Below are 16,062 nucleotides of genomic sequence, written 5' to 3'. Positions count from 1 at the left end.
CCCTTCCATGCCACAGTCCTGATCTGGATCTCCTCCGTTCAGCAGTGATTTACTTAATATTCACACAGTTACTAATTGCACGAACAGATTCTTGCCTAGATTGTCCTGCAGTTTCTCTAGATGTTCTGCTGGATGCCACCTATAATGATTGTAGCTGCTCTCTCACCCAATGTTTGGCCAGGAAGCGAGTGGCTTTTGGCAATGATTTTGCAGCACATTTTACAAAACGCAAACCCTTTACAATCTGCCTGCCTTCTGCCCACTTTCTCCAGCTCCAGTGGTCTATGAAAACTATTATAACTCGCAGAAGAATGCAGTGCCGGGAAGAAATCAACCACCAGTAACTGGGAGGTAAGGATTAAAGGGATTGCACATTCATTCATTCATTCATTCATTCCATATGGCACTTTTCAGCTAAGGTTGGCTCCAAAAGCAGTTTATCATTCAAACCCCAAAGTGTACCATAGATTAGGGGTGCGTCCCAAGGCCCTGCAGGCTGACCCATGGGCATGCTACGATGAGGGTGACCCGGGAACTTTAGGATCTGACTGGCGCTGGCTAGTGTCCATAGGGACAGGAGGGGGGGGAAGGCAGGGAGCCCCAAACAGTAAATGGAGCCTCAATCAATGACAGGCAGAGCCAACTAATTCTAGCTTTGCCCACATCCTCCTTCCTGATGAGTTGTACAAGGAGCAACACTGAGAGATAAAGAGGAAAATGGTATCAAGCAATGCTACCCCCTGGCCTGGTTGTAAATAAGAAGGCAGGAAGATGGGGGCTGGTGGGGCAGTTCCCTGTTCGCCCTAACAAACCAGCCTCCACTGGGTCCCACCACTGATTTTGGCGTATGCACAATATTTTTACCTCCTGTCCCAGCCAATTAGGAGGAAAGGTGAGTCTGGGGCTTAAGATTCTATTTCCCCTTGATTGTCAGGTTCCCGGGATGAACCTTTGATCGTCCCGTGAACAACGTCCTGAGTAAAACATCCCCTTGTACTTTAAACCTTCCTGCAACCATTTTACAACCCAAGTTTTGCAACCAAAAACCCGATATATATTGAACGGTACTTCTTCCGGTAAGAGGCGTTTTTCTGCTGCTCCGTTATTCTCAACATAACTCGCTAATTAATTTTACTGACAGCAATCTGTTACCTTTTTTCTATAGCTGGTTCCTTTTAGTAGCTTTTGCCACACCAGTATATATATCAAACAAACTTTAGACTGCTTTTCTTAGCTTGTACTCAGTCTCGAAAGGCTGATAAGCCCTGGCTAGACAACTCATTAAGGAAATACCAACGGAGGTGGGAGTGTAATGGAGGGTGATAAAATGAAGAGTAATGCTCAAACAGGAATTACGGACTATTTCATCTGTGAAAAAGATGTATCTTATACTTCAGCTCCCACTAAAAAAGTTATACAAAACGACCCTGCTTTAACTGTCCCACATGAATGGACGTTAGGAAATACCTTTTCAGTGCAAGCATATGCAGCAGAGATAGCAGCCAAATCCTTAGCAGACGAACTTCATGACGCTGGTTTTAAATGTGTCTCAGAGGAGGGGTCAGAGAGCTCAATAATAGAGATGATTACTCTGGACTCTCTTGAAAGCAAATTAACATCCATGCCTACATTGAGCCCTGAAGCAAACATTCAATCATCTACTCCCCCTCCCCCGGCTTCTAGGAACGCCATTTTAGGTTGGCATGCCCTCATCTCAGAAGAATTACGTCTTGTCAAAGGTGTTCTCGTTGAAACAAACAACCTACTTACGACGTTAGTGAATGCATTAAGTCCTCATCTTTCCCAGGAGCAAAACGGACTGAGGTCTTTAATATCTCCTGCTAACAACTTGAAACAACAGGGACCAGAACAGAAAGACATAAAGGAAAAAGACAAGAAGTCAGCAAAGAAAAAGCACACTAAAAATGGAACTTTAAACCATAATAGAAAGACTAAGAAAACTAAGAACATTACAAATACCAAATCTTCATTTAACAACAAAATGAACTTTAAGCCACTATTTAAACTTATAGACTCAAAAAGTTCAACTTCTTCTAACAAACGTCACTCAAATAAGACTGTGAAAATAACTGCCCAAGAGAGCAATAACATCAGCTCGGACACACCGAACAGAACTGATAACACAGATAACACCCTGGAGTCGTCACTCCAAATGCCAGGAACATACCCAAGAGTACTCTCTATTAATACGCAAGCACAACCATGGAATCTAGTTCTGCAAAGGAACAAATTAGCAGCGTCTTATAAGCGCAAATATTCAGGAGGTAACCTTATAAATCCAAGTATAGCGTTCTTGGATAAATGGTTTTCCCAACTGATGCAACCTTTACACAATACAAATTACATTAGGTCATTGCTTAATATATCTTCGGACTCTGACTACCTTCGCATGTTAATCACCTTTCATTCTACAGCAGATGTCAACCGGATATATTCAATAAGAGAAAAATTTGAAAAAAGAGGTTTATATTTACAGAGATATTACATCAATTCAATTTCGCCTATTTCTCTAATACAAATCAATTCTCCTCAAGACTCTTCGCTTGTGACTGTCTCCTCCATCACTACAGATAATTTGGGATCTCACAGACAACATAATAAGACACTGAGTCCAATTTCGTCGGTATTGCCTGCGGTGCCCCAATCTCCAACCTCTTTATTAAGTGAATTAATCCCTGAGGAACTACATTTTAAGGAATTATATTCTCAGCTACCAACCACTGAACGCACGCTGATCATTGACAAACTTTATCAATTAATTCATCATCTTTTGAGTGACCAAAATGAAAGGAATAGCATAGGAACACAGAGGCAGTCCCCACACAGCTCACCGGATATAATGCCAGTGCAAGCAAAGGAAAGAAATAACATCAAACAACATACAGTTAACCAGTCAGGAGTAGTATTTGTTGATCACACTGGCTTCCTGGAGCAAATAGAAGTAATGCATTGACCCGCCTTAGAGACAGCAGCTAGGCCACAGAACTTAATGCCATCTCCTAGTCCTCCCTCTGCATTCTTTATTAGAAAAAGATCTGGGGCGGATTTACCCCTAAAATGTATCTCATGGAACATTGCGGGTTGGGCCTCAAAATTTAACAACCCTGACATGAATAGCTATTTACATAAATTTGATGTCATTTGCCTCCAAGAAACATGGATCACGTCAGCAATAACCTTGGATGGATACATTTCTATAGAACTCCCAGCATACCACGCATCAGCGGAAGGAAAAGGCAGAGCAAAGGGTGGCCTAGTAATCCTACTCTCTATCTCACTCAAGATGCAATTTGTTAAACAAACTCCCTGTAAAAATATTGCTATAGCGGTAATACTTACATTTCAGTCTTTATCTCTGCTATTGTTTAATGTTTATATTCCCCCTTCCACAGCAAGGGCAGAAACTGATCAAATGTGGGAAGAACTAGACAGCTATGTACTAAAATTGGAGATCCGCTACCCGAAGGCTTTAACAATTTTTATGGGTGATTTTAATGCCAGAATTGGCTCCAATAATGATACCTCATTCTCATCTAAACTGTGGGGGGGTGTGAGGATAAGGAACGGTTTGTCAACCACCCAGCTAGATCCTCTAAAGACAACAGAGTAAACTATTCAGGCATTTGCTTAACCCGTATGGTAGGGAATCGTGATTTGGTAACACTAAATGGACTAGAAACTTGGGGGTCTTCTAATGAATTCACATTTATTTCCAACAGAGGAAGTAGTGTCATAGACTACATAATAATTCCTCTCAGACTTCTCAAGGCTATAGATAATTTTGCAATAGGCACTAGGCAAGACAGTGACCATCTCCCGTTAACCTGCGCAATTCGAATAAATGAGAAAATAAGACTAGAGCGGAATTATAATCTGTCATTTAATCCCGCACAACAATATCATAAAAGACACAAATGGTCCTCTTTTGTAGCTTCCAAAGTAGCAGAGTTTCTTGTTTCCCTGCCTGCACAGGCACTACAATCCCAACTAAGCAATACCACTAGTATCTTAAAGGCGCTATCTTCATATACTTCACTTACGGAAACTTTAAATTCCGTTGTCTCCAATTCCTATGGTAAAAAAATGAAATCTAATATGCATTTGCCCCACTGGTTCGACCAGGAATGCAAACAAGCAAAAATACATGTAAAACAATTATACCTACAATACAGACACTGCAATTCAATAAAGCTTCCTTCGGAATACTATAATGCCAAAAATGAATATAAATTAATAATAGCAAACAAAAAGAGACAATTCCAAAAGGCAGGCTGGAATTCTCTAATACAAGCAGTTAAATCTAAAAATACAAAAAAGTTTTGGTCTTTAGTATCGGGAAACCTTAGGCCCACAAACTACATTCCCTGTAATATCCCCCCCTATATATGGGAAGAACACTATATAGCAACGCAGAAAAATGAACTACACACAACATCAAATAACCCATTCATCTTTGATCTAAAATCGGTGCCACTTTGGAATCCAGTCTCCCATCTTGAAATAATAGACCTAATTTCTCAGCTTAAAGCGTCAAAAGCACCGGGAGGAGATAACCTACCGCCAGAGCTACTTAAAAATCATCAAGATTGGTGGGCTCCGGTCTTGGCCAATCTATTTACATTAATAAACAATTCAGGACTTATTCCTCCGGCTTGGAGTGAAGCTATAATCATACCAATCTACAAAAAAGGTCCCAGGGAAGACCCTAATAACTATAGACCAATCAGTTTGCTTTCCGTTATAGGAAAATTATATGCTATCTATCTGAAAAACAGACTGGTTTCATGGATAGAGGAAGAAAACATTCTAGGCTGCGAACAGGCTGGGTTTAGAAGGGGTCGCTCGGTAATTGATCACTGCGCCCTATTATTCCATCTGGCGGAAAAGTACAGGAACCAAGTGGGCAGTGGCTTATACACAGCGTTTGTGGATCTAAGAGCGGCCTTTGACTCGATACCTAGGAATATCCTATGGAACAAATTAGCAAGTACAACGATCGAGAAAAGACTGCTCTTTCTTATTTACAATCTACACAAAAACACCTCCCTCAGAATTCGCTGTGGCATAGAAGGAGGGTTGTCTAATTCCATCCCTATTATGAAAGGTGTAAGGCAGGGTTGTGTTTTAGCGCCCCTGCTTTTCAACCTTTTCCTTAACGATATGAGAAATAGTTGTCTTTCCCCTTCCTTCCATTCTCCTAAGATTAGCGAGCATATATGTCCAATATTGCTCTATGCTGATGATGCGGCCTTACTATCCTTCTCCAGAATCGGCCTAAAACGCTTGCTCCGTGCTTTTATGGCATATTGTGCACAAAACCAACTAACCATTAACTATAGTAAAACAAAAATTGTAGCCTTCTCCAAGTCACTAAAAATATTCAACTGGTTAATAGATGGGCAAAGAATTGCCCAGGTACCCTCTTATAAATATCTGGGCATTACATTTCAGTCAAACCTCTCCTGGATTACGCATATACGAGGGGCAATGATGACAGCCCGAAACACAACAAAAAATATCATTCGATACTTTTTCACTAAAGGGGGACAATGTATTTTGGCGGCCATACAAGTGTTTAATACAAAGATCATTCCCCAATTGTTATATGGGGTCCCTCTTTGGATTGCTGCCTTTAAACCATCCTTAGAAGCAGTGCTTTCGACCTTTCTGCGCCAAATTTTAGGACTACCAAATTGCGTCCCGAGTGCAGCGATGAGATTGGAAGTTTGCTTAAATTCGATCGGCTGTAAGGCCTGGATACTAGCCTTTAATTATTGGTGTAAACTTGCATACAACCAAATACCAGGATACTTAGCTAAAATCTGGGAAGACTCGTTCACTTCCAGATGGATGTCATCTTACTCTGATAAACTCTCCCATTTAGGTCTCTCCTTACAATATCTAGCTTCTCTTGACATAACTACTGCCAGAAATACCATATGCTCCAGACTAAAAGATATAGACAGACAAACTGATACAGCAGCAGCCTTTAAAACTTGCTCACCCTTGTCCCATGCTTTATCTTTTGATCCTCTTAAGTACCCGAGCTATCTTAATTATCAGTTAATTCCTAAATACTGTCATATGTTCATAAAAGCTAGATTTAACTGCTTAAGTTCTTCAATAATGGATGGCAGATATAAGCGAATTCCGTATAATCAACGCTTATGTTTGTGTAATGAGGGGGTACTGGAAACGCTTTCGCATACCTTGTTGGATTGCCCATTATATACTTGGGAACGTCATGACTATATTTTTCCAATTATAGAAAAATATTCTAGTAAATCTTCTAGGGAGCTCATAATATGCCTCTTGAGCGGTCTGAACGAACAATATACGAGAGCAGTAGCCAAATATCTGTATGTAGCTCAGCTTAAACGTTCAAACCTTTTAAAGTGATTGTATTAACATTGAAATTCTAATTACCAGATTTCTTGATGATATTTGAGAACAACCATTTTGTTTATTCTTGTAACAAATACTTTAAATTCCTTTTATACTCTTGTATTAACTCTGTATTAGCTATTATTTTGTTTTTAATTCTATTCGCACACTTCCAAATATTGTATATTAACCACCAATTTTATGGGTCTTTGACCGCAAATAAACTTTGATTTGAACCAAAAACCCAACACCAACTGCCTGCAAATCCGACTCCTTCACAACCCAGATGATTGTTATAGAGTAAGGACAAAACAGCAGGCCCTGGCCCCAAGGGGCTTACACTTCAAAAATTCCACTCAGGAAAAGTAATATTGGGACAGCAGGAAGAGAATTGAGGACAAACAAGACAGAAGTATTCTGTTCTGTTAAGGGATGGGGGAAAATTCGAGTCAGTTCAGATTTAAAGGCGGACCTACATAATTTGCACTTTCCGAAACAATAAAAGAACCAAGCCACAGCTATCCTTAGAAATTCACACTTCTCTGAATTTTGCAATGTAGTTCTCCAACCAAGTAATGTGTCTAAAAATGCATATAGTAGGGTAAAGTGTGCATAAAAAATTCGATATTAGTAAAGCTAATATACAAATTGCATTATACTAGAGCAAACTGCTTTGTAAAAACATGTATATTAGAAGAAATTGTATACAAAATTGTGTATATTAGGATTAATTAGCACTGAAGTGCTTATGAATTTTCATGAGAACTTTTTTTAAAAAACCCGATAAATATGCAAACTGCTGTGGAAATTTGGGGAACCAAATTTAGGACTGGAAAAATGGGAAACGGAGAGAAATCAAAATTAAGAGATTTGCCCATCCCTAGTTCAGTTGCACGTACTTTGGACAGAAACATCCCCCCCAAACGCTGAGTTTTGTTAAGTATTTTTTCTTCTTCTCTGCAGGAGGCCGCAGTTACCCATCCCTTCCAGTGGACCATGTAAGCAACCAAACAGTTATTGTCCAACCCAAATGCCTTTGTGTGAATCAAGATCTGAATCTTGCCCTCACATCTTTTTATAAAAAATGTTTGGAAGTCCAGTTAAGGATCTCCATCATCTTATCCAGTATGGCCCTTTGCGTTGCTTGCTTACGCCAGGACCTTGTACTTCCTGTGTGATCATTTATTTATCATTATTTATTTTATTTTATTTATATCCTGCCCTTCCTAATTTCTAATTTCTCCTAATTTCTATTTTTTTTAAAAAAAAATATTGAAATATTGCATGTACACCAGAATGGAAGAGTAAGTGGTGAGAAAGATTGATGTATCTTTAAAGGAAAAAAAAAAGGGTGATCCTGGATTTAGAGTTAGAATAACCTTGAACATGGTAGAGATGACACTCTTGATCAAAGGAGATGCAGTATAGTAGCACACTCAAGCCAGTTTAAGTCCATTTAAGAGTGCCATTGTACTATTTATCAAGACATTTCTGCCCTGCCATTCCTGAATGACTCTCAAGAACATTTTTAAAAGTGTACTCTGACAGGCCAAGCTAGGCACTTTGTCGCAGATGTAAGCAACCTTTTCCGGATGTTCTTGGTGAAAAGCACCTGTGATGGACTCTGTGCTTGGGCAGAAGAAAGGTGGTGGCAGGGGGAGGGGCAGCTCAACTCCCTCCCCCGTCATTTTTCTGCTTCAAAGCCCCATAAGCTGTTTCTCCCCTGCCCCCTGCTTGTGAAGATAAGATTGGGCAGACCTGTGTGTGCAAAAGGTTAATTGAAAGAAAAGAAAAAGACCTTGGGCACAGCAATCCAAACTGTAGGAAGCCAGCATCATTTATGTCAGGAGAAATCATTCCAGTCTGGCATAGTGGTTTGAGTATTGGACTACAACAGGGGAGACCAGGGTTCAAATCCCCACACAGCCATGAAGCTCATTGGGTGACCTTGGGCCAGTCACTGCCTCTCAGCCTCAGAGGAAGGCAATGGTAAACCCCCTCTGAATACCGCTTACCATGAAAACCCTATTCATAGGGTCGCCATAAGTCGGAATCGACTTGGGGACAATCCATTTCCATTTCCATTTTGAGATGCCCTAACTGGAGATTGGTGCAAAAGACACACACTTAGAACTGAAGGGTTCTGAGCCCAGGATTTTGTTTTGAGAACCAGACCTGAATGGAGCTCACCCAAGTGTCCCACCACACAAAAACCCTCTTCTGATTACTTCCTTTCTTCATTTCAGCAGCATAATTGGAGGGAGAGTCTCTTAGTTGCTGCTGCTGTTGTAAAACCACTTGGTGTCAGAACTGGTGAATCTACTCCAAATTAGCCAGAGATGTACCAGTGGATCCCAGCCTATCTTCTGCCTACCCCAGAGATAGGGTACTATATCGTTTCCCCAGTGTGGAAAAATTGGGGGAAGTGGAAAGACAGCTCGAGGGGAGTGGTTAAACAAGGGGTATCCGACATGGTGCCCTCCAGATTTTTGGATTACAGCTCCCAGCATCCCTGATGATTGGCCATGCTGAGTGTGGTTGATGGGAGTTGTAGTCCAAAACACCTCGAGGGCACTATGCTGGTTGCTGCTGGTCAAACTGTTCCTCCCCTTTCCCTGCTTGAACTTGGAACCTTGTGCAGCTGCTTTTCATTCATTAAAAAAAGTCGGCCATGTAATGTCTAGTTTGGACCTAAACATTTAAGTGTGAATGTGGCAGGTGGGCATTTGAAAACGCGTGCAATATATAGGCATGTTAATCAGAAGTCCAGGATTGGCTGTGACTCTTTGTTACAAGAGTACTTTATAGAAAACCTAGCTTGGTTGATGTGCAATGTGTGAAATGATCCTATATTCTGTAGCTCAACTCCCCCGCTCTCTCCCTCCCTCCCCCTCCCTGGAAACTCTCATAACTTCTGCAGAATGAGGGTGCTGGGAATTCTCTGGTTGCCTCCAAACAATCACTATTTTGTGGGAGGGATTCAAGTGCATGCAGGAAACTTGGGTTTGCACAATTAAAAGTTAATAAAAGTGCTCTGTCGCACTAGTGCAATGAATCCACTTGTTAAAAAGGGTTAGGAGGGTGACGGGGAAATGCCCTAAAAAGTATAGAATGAATTATTTCTTTTTGGGAAGATGTATAACTGCCACAAAAGCAAATCAGGACGAATGGTCATTGTTGTATAACCTACCCGCAAACAAATCCAAACAAATGCTCAATAAATGCATAAGCAAATCAGGATGAATCCTCCATAAAAAGGTCATCGGGAGGAACCTCTGTTATAGTCCAGTAGATTCCTCTCTCAGAACTGCATTTACAAGATTCCTGAGCTGAGGTGGGGATTCATGACAGTTGTGCCATTTTAAGTTTGTAGTGTACATACCTCAACTCATTTGAAATGTGGTGCTGGAGGAGAGCTTTGCGCATACCATGGACTGCGAAAAAGACAAATAATTGGGTGTTAGAATGAATTAAACCAGAACTATAAGCTGAAATGATGAAACTGAGGTTATCCTACTTTGGACACATCATGAGAAGACATGATTCACTAGAAAAGACAATGATGCTGGGAAAAACAGCAGGGAGTAGAAAAAGTGGAAGACCAAACAAGAGATGGATTGATTCCATCAAGGAAGCCACAGACCTGAACTTACAAGATCTGAACAGGGTGGTTCACAACAGATGCTCTTGGAGGTCGCTGATTCATAGGGTCGCCATAAGTCGTAATCATCTTGAAGGCACATAACAACAACAAAGTGTACATAACCTTTTTATCTTTTGCAATGCTAATTTATTGTCATCTGGTATTTTTCAGTGGACCCTGAGTATTCAACCGTGGATGGTTATAGTTTACTACATCATCCCTAAACTGGAGAGTGTAAGTTTCTAGATTCCAAAAGAGACTTCTTTGGGGTGGGCTGCCTGAGGGATTGCCACTGTTTTGGGCCCAGTTTATTTCCCATCATTCATAAATGTTCTTGTCTGTGGGGAGGGGGGGACTTCCACCCACATCTTGAAACTGGGGGGTCAAGTAGACTGTGAAATCAGAGACAATGCCTTCCAAAGAGCAGCCTTTTTTGTTTTAATATTGCATTTTAGATTTCAAATTCTTATGTACACCACCCTGAAATCCGTTTTTTGGGGTGAAGGTGCAGCTAAAAAGAAATAAAATTTCAAATACTAAGATTTTTTTTTTTGCCAGCTCTTGAAATCAAGATGTCTAGTAGCTGCAAATGTTTTAAGCTGGGTAGTTTGTGGATCACATTTCAGTACAGCTGTGAATTCACTTTCTGTCACACACACCCCTCTGCCATTTGCAATGTGGGTATATAAATCCTTCAGCTGGGCTCAGAAACAAATTGGAAGCCAATTCATTTGGCACCAAATGGGTCGAATATGTTCCTGTCTCTCAGCAGTCCCCAGGAGGCTGGGCTGTAGCATTCTGCACTAGGTGAAGCTTGAAGGAGTCTGATAGGTGGTATTTGTACACAAGCTTAGAAATTTTATTTGGTTTAGATGCAATGAAACGTAACAGTACTTGCGAGTACAGGAGCCCTTTGGGAATACATTGGGAATACTGCGTCTGTGTTAGAATTGCTTTTAATATGTTTTCTTTAATAATACTTTTTAACCCTTTTTTCTTTTTTTAAAAAAGATGTTTTTAAAGCTTTTTAAAAAATGTTTTTAACGTTGTTTCGTTTTAATGTATTTTGGGGTCTTTTTATGATGTTTTAAAGTGTTTCTAGCGTTTCTGTTTGCTGCCCTGGGCTCCTGCTGGGAGGAAGGGCAGGATATAAATCAAATAATAAATAAATAAATAAAATACATTATACTTTGCTCACTATTATATCATTCTCTCTAGAACTTGAAGCATTTTGCCCAACTTTACCTCCATGAGGAAAGCAAGTAAGAAAATAACAGCATATCAAAAGCTGTGGCCTTTTCCACCCCCCTTCATGATTTTGTTTTCTTCTTGGCCGGACTTTTTAAAAACAAGACTAACAGAAGAGTTGATTGTATTCACAATGGAGGATGTGCACAGAACTAGCAGCACAAAACTTTCTTTCAACAAATCCCACTGACGGAACTTTTCATTTCAAGGAAAGGGGAAGAAATACCCTTAAGTGCTCAGCGGCTGATGGGGTGTCACGTCTCAAGTGATTTGAGTGTGTCAATCCTGAGTACAGATCGTTACATAATTGAGGAAATCACTGGATGTTCTTGGACAAGTTGCAATCTGTCTACCTGACCTTACTTTGCAGGGTTGTTGTGAGGGTTAAATGAGATGATCCCATTATGTTGTCCTGGACTCTGTAGGAAATGTGAGACGCCAATGTGAAAGCTAGTTATCCTGGGAGTAAAAAGTTGCGGGTGGGGAGGAGGAGATACAGTGAAATGGAGATAGCTTTTTTATTGCACATTCATGATGCTTTGTGCTCACAATGCTATGGGATGGTCACACGTGATCCCACTTTAGAAACTTGCAAAAGTTTTGGGGGTGGTCACTCTGCTTCATTTCCAGTCAGGGTCTATCTTGTAACTTCCTGCTGGAATCCTGTCACTTTTCGTTCCACAAAAGTTATGGTTTATTTTTGCCCTGCTTTTGTTGAACTGCCGCCCCTCCAGACAGCAATAATATGGTAGCATTAGGGAAACTGTGCAGAACAAATTAAAGCAGACGAAATCTACCACTAATGCACTACTGTTGTGTCAAGAGCTCACTGAAGAATACATCCACACTAAAATACCAGTCTGGAGGGGCCCTGCCTTCCAGTGTATCTGTTGTGGGAAAAGATGTCTGAAGCTTTTTCTAGGGTGTTTTCCCAACTTAGGGATGAATTGAGAGGCACACGTTGAAGGTCTTGCGTATACACCTGAATCCCTGAATGATGAGAGGTCTTGGAGTCCCAAACGTGGTGTGTGTGTGTGTGCTGGTTTGTTTGGGATGAAGGTCACTGAAGGCTGGTGATGTTTCTGTGATACACGGTTTTATCTTTATTTATTTTATTTTATAAAAATATTTGTGTACCGCTATTTGTTAAAAGCACCAAAGCGGTTTACAACATGCTAACAAAAAAGCCAACCACCGTAGAATAAAAACATGAAAAATACAATAAAAACGAAAGTCAATTGTTGTGAAGAAAAGCATCTTCTTAATTGCCTGCATAAGCCTGGTGGAACAGAAAGGCTTCCAGGAGGTGTTTAAAAGTTAAAACAGAAGGCACCTGCTGAATCTCTGTTGGCAGAGCATTCCAGAGAACTGGGCCAATGACACTGAAGGTGCGATTTTGTGTCGATGTTAAACGAGCCTCGCCCTCGGGGGATGAGCAGAGCCACTCCTGCAGATGATCTCAGGGATCAAGCTGGGATATAAGGGTTCAGGCGGTCCCTAAGATATCTTGGACCTAAGTTGTTCAGGGCTTTGTAAATCAACAAAAGGACCTTAAACCTGGCTCTAAATAAATAAATAAAATTTTATTTGTGAGTCGCCTATCTGGCCAAATAAACGGCCACTCTAGGCGACGTACAATATCATGATAAAATACAATATAACCAGAAATGTAATAATTAAAATTAAACAGCACTAAACAACATTAAAAACTGACCTATCCCCGGAGACCCCATAGGCCTGCCTGAATAGCCAGGTCTTTAAGGCCTGGCGGAAACCTGTCAGGGAGGGGGTGTGACGAAGATCGTAAGGAAGGGAGTTCCAGAGGGTGGGGGCCACAATCGAAAATGCCCTCTCTCTGGTCCGCACCAGCCTAGCTGTTTTAACTGATGGGACTGCGAGAAGGTCTTGTGTGGCTGATCTTGTCATGTGGCATAATTGGTGATGCTGGAGGCGCTCCTTCAGATAAACTGGGCCGGAACCGTATAGGGTTTTAAAGGTCAGTACCAACACCTTGAATTGGGCCCAGTAAACAACTGGTAACCAAGACCCAATTTGCCCTGAGTTAGCCTATACTACACTATCTCGGGGAACCCAGGAGTCTGAGCCCTCCCCCCCTAATTTGGGAGTCCAGGATGCTCGGTTTCCCTCCTCTCTTTTCTCTCCCTATTTGGAATAATGCTCCCTACTCCCAGGTAATCCAGGGTCCTTGTATCTCCTTTTCTAGTTTACTGGAAGGCCCGCAATTCCCTTTGCGGAGAACCCAGGAGCCCTGCCTCGTCCTTCCATTTCTCCCTCTCCTTTCGCAATAAACAGAGTGAATCATAAAGAGAACCTCATCCTTTAAGAGGTTTTCCTCATGCATACTCACACACATACCTCAAGCGTGGTGTGCTCCGTTCAGTTATTTTGGCATAGTAAAAACTTCCTCCTCACTTTTGTGTGGTCAGCCAACCAAAGCCCAGGAAAAAGTTGGAGGGGGTGTGACGGAGATATTCCTGTTAACAGTCCTTGATGTTCAACTAGAATGCACTTAGATTTTTTGAGCCTGCTTTTATAAATAACTCCATCAAGGCTGCAATCCTAAGCACACTTACCAAGGGCCAAAACCCACTGAACTTAATGGGACTTACTTCTGAGTAAACATGCTTAGGATCACTGGTCCTGTGTTTTATGCAATGCCAGTGCCTGCTAACAACCTGGAGAAGTCTTCATTTCCCTTACTGATGGTAGGAGTAATTCCTACCCCCACCCTTGAAATTATATACCATTGCCAAGATGTTAACACAAATTCATTATTAGCAGCCTGATCCTAAGCATGTTTACTCAGAGGTGAGCCCAAGTGCAATAGGAGTTACTGTACTAGTAACAGCACCAACAATTATTCCCTAGGACCACTGCAGACCTTGTTTTGTGGGTGTATTCTGCAGCATGTAACTGGTGCAATAATAGTGCATTAGCGGCAGATTTATACTGGACTGTCAGCACATCATCCCACTTTATTAGTTGTTCTGCAAGGCTTCCCCAATGTTATTGCATTATTGCTTTTGGGAGGGGTACTCTTGCACTATATAGTGCAACCATAGTGGGGGGAAATAAACCTGGAACATTTGTGTTATGAAAAGTTACAGGATTTCTGCAGGAAGTTATGGGACATACACTGAGGTGTTATGTACATCCTGTCACTTTTGCAAGTACAAATAGTACTGAAAGTAGGACTGTGTATAACTGCCCCAATAACATGAGCACAAATAATCATGAATGCACAATGAAAAGGTTGTCTGAAGGGGATAGAATACTCCATAACCATGCTATTGTATTGAAATCAGGGAGATGAAAGTGAGCATGAAAATAGGAGACAAGGGAACCTCCATTTCTGACAAAGCTGAAGTTGATGACCTGTCACCAGTTCCAAATTTGCATGAAACTTTGAAACATAGTTGAATCAGAAAATGTTTAAAAAGAACTTAAGTTTATCTGTCTCTGACCTGAACCCCAAAATAATATTTGATCTACGCCATATCATTTATCTGAATGACCAAGGGTGCTGTCTCTTTTGAGATCCACAGTAATTTTCTCCAGGCAAAACTATTGTCTTTGCACAGTGTTCATAAGTGTGTGATGATGACCCCAGATGACAAAAACAAATAAGGAACTCAGGGAGTACACATCACAATAAGCTTTGTGCTACCCCAAATGATAACATTTGCATCTCCAGGAGACTGTCCTCTATTAAAAGGCATCAAGCGATGTTTTGAACTGCCATGCAAATAACCAGTAACCATTAGTAACCAGCTTCACCATTGTCTATTTCTGCCATATGGCTAACCCAAGAGATGTAGGCCTATGGAGCCAGAAGCTACACAGTGCCCTTTAAATGTTTTTCATATATTGCCTGTAAATAGTGGCCAGATATACCCTCTGACCATGAGGGGGTGAAACCTACCTCCTCTGCAATTATGCAGAAATTCAAAGAAGGGGAAAAGCTACAAAAAGCTTGATTCATGTTACCCATTTAGCAGGAAAGTTGCTTTCTGGGCTCATACCATTCTGGTAGTGTTTGAACAACAAAATCATGAGAGACCCTTAGATCATGTGCAACTCATCCACATTGACACTGCAGGTCCTCAGAGAGATGCAGCACTGATGTGGGAACTCTTCTCATGATCTGTCTCATGGGATTCTTTCATTCCTACATTACCAGAGCTCCATAGGGAAGCAGCCACAATACTATTCTGTTAATATGTGAATCAGACCCTTTGTAACATCAGATGACACAGTTAAGTGCCCCCTACCATCTACATATGGCTGAGATTTCTCCTTTTCCATGGAACGCAATGGATTTTCACTTTTTCAAGATGCTGCAGTGTCTTTTTTGAAAATATAAAAAGGGGGGGGATTTTAAAGACATACACTTTGATCTTGACACCTATTTGGAAAAGCTTTGTGGTGGGGCCTCTGAAAGAAGTAAAATTAGTTGCATTTTTAACAAATTTTATTCTCTACTTCTCCTTCCAATTAAAATTAGTTCCTTTTCTATTGTGCCTGTTGAAAGTATGGTGTGTAACCTAAAAGTTTGCAAACTCTTCTCCCAGGGAAACATTTTTAAAAAATCAAAGGCCCGTTCTTTCAAAGAAAAGTGTACTGGAGTGTCTTATGCAATGGTATGGGTAATTTGGGGGTGAGATTCAAGTCCCACTTCTGCCAGAGACTTATAATCTTGGCCTCAGTATCCCCATCTTTAAAATGGAAATGCTAATATCAGATGG

General features: G+C 41.0%; 1 protein-coding gene across 2 annotated transcripts in view; it reads left to right on the top strand.

Annotated features, from left to right (window-relative positions):
* Positions 1-12,549, top strand: part of PSTPIP2 (proline-serine-threonine phosphatase interacting protein 2) — a 66,137-nt gene extending 53,588 nt beyond the window's left edge. For both annotated transcript variants that reach the window (XM_061613626.1, XM_061613618.1), the window contains 4 exons: positions 273-351; positions 7,369-7,403; positions 10,220-10,282; positions 11,267-12,549. In XM_061613626.1, the coding sequence (XP_061469610.1) occupies positions 273-351; positions 7,369-7,403; positions 10,220-10,272 (167 nt within the window). In that variant the 3' untranslated portion in view covers positions 10,273-10,282; positions 11,267-12,549. The remainder of the gene's footprint in view (positions 1-272; positions 352-7,368; positions 7,404-10,219; positions 10,283-11,266) is intronic.
* Positions 12,550-16,062: the final 3,513 nt, after the last annotated feature.

This window comes from Rhineura floridana, chromosome 1 (assembly GCF_030035675.1).
Source record: "Rhineura floridana isolate rRhiFlo1 chromosome 1, rRhiFlo1.hap2, whole genome shotgun sequence".
NCBI lineage: Eukaryota > Metazoa > Chordata > Lepidosauria > Squamata > Rhineuridae > Rhineura > Rhineura floridana.
This window is presented reverse-complemented; position numbering and strand designations above follow the sequence as displayed.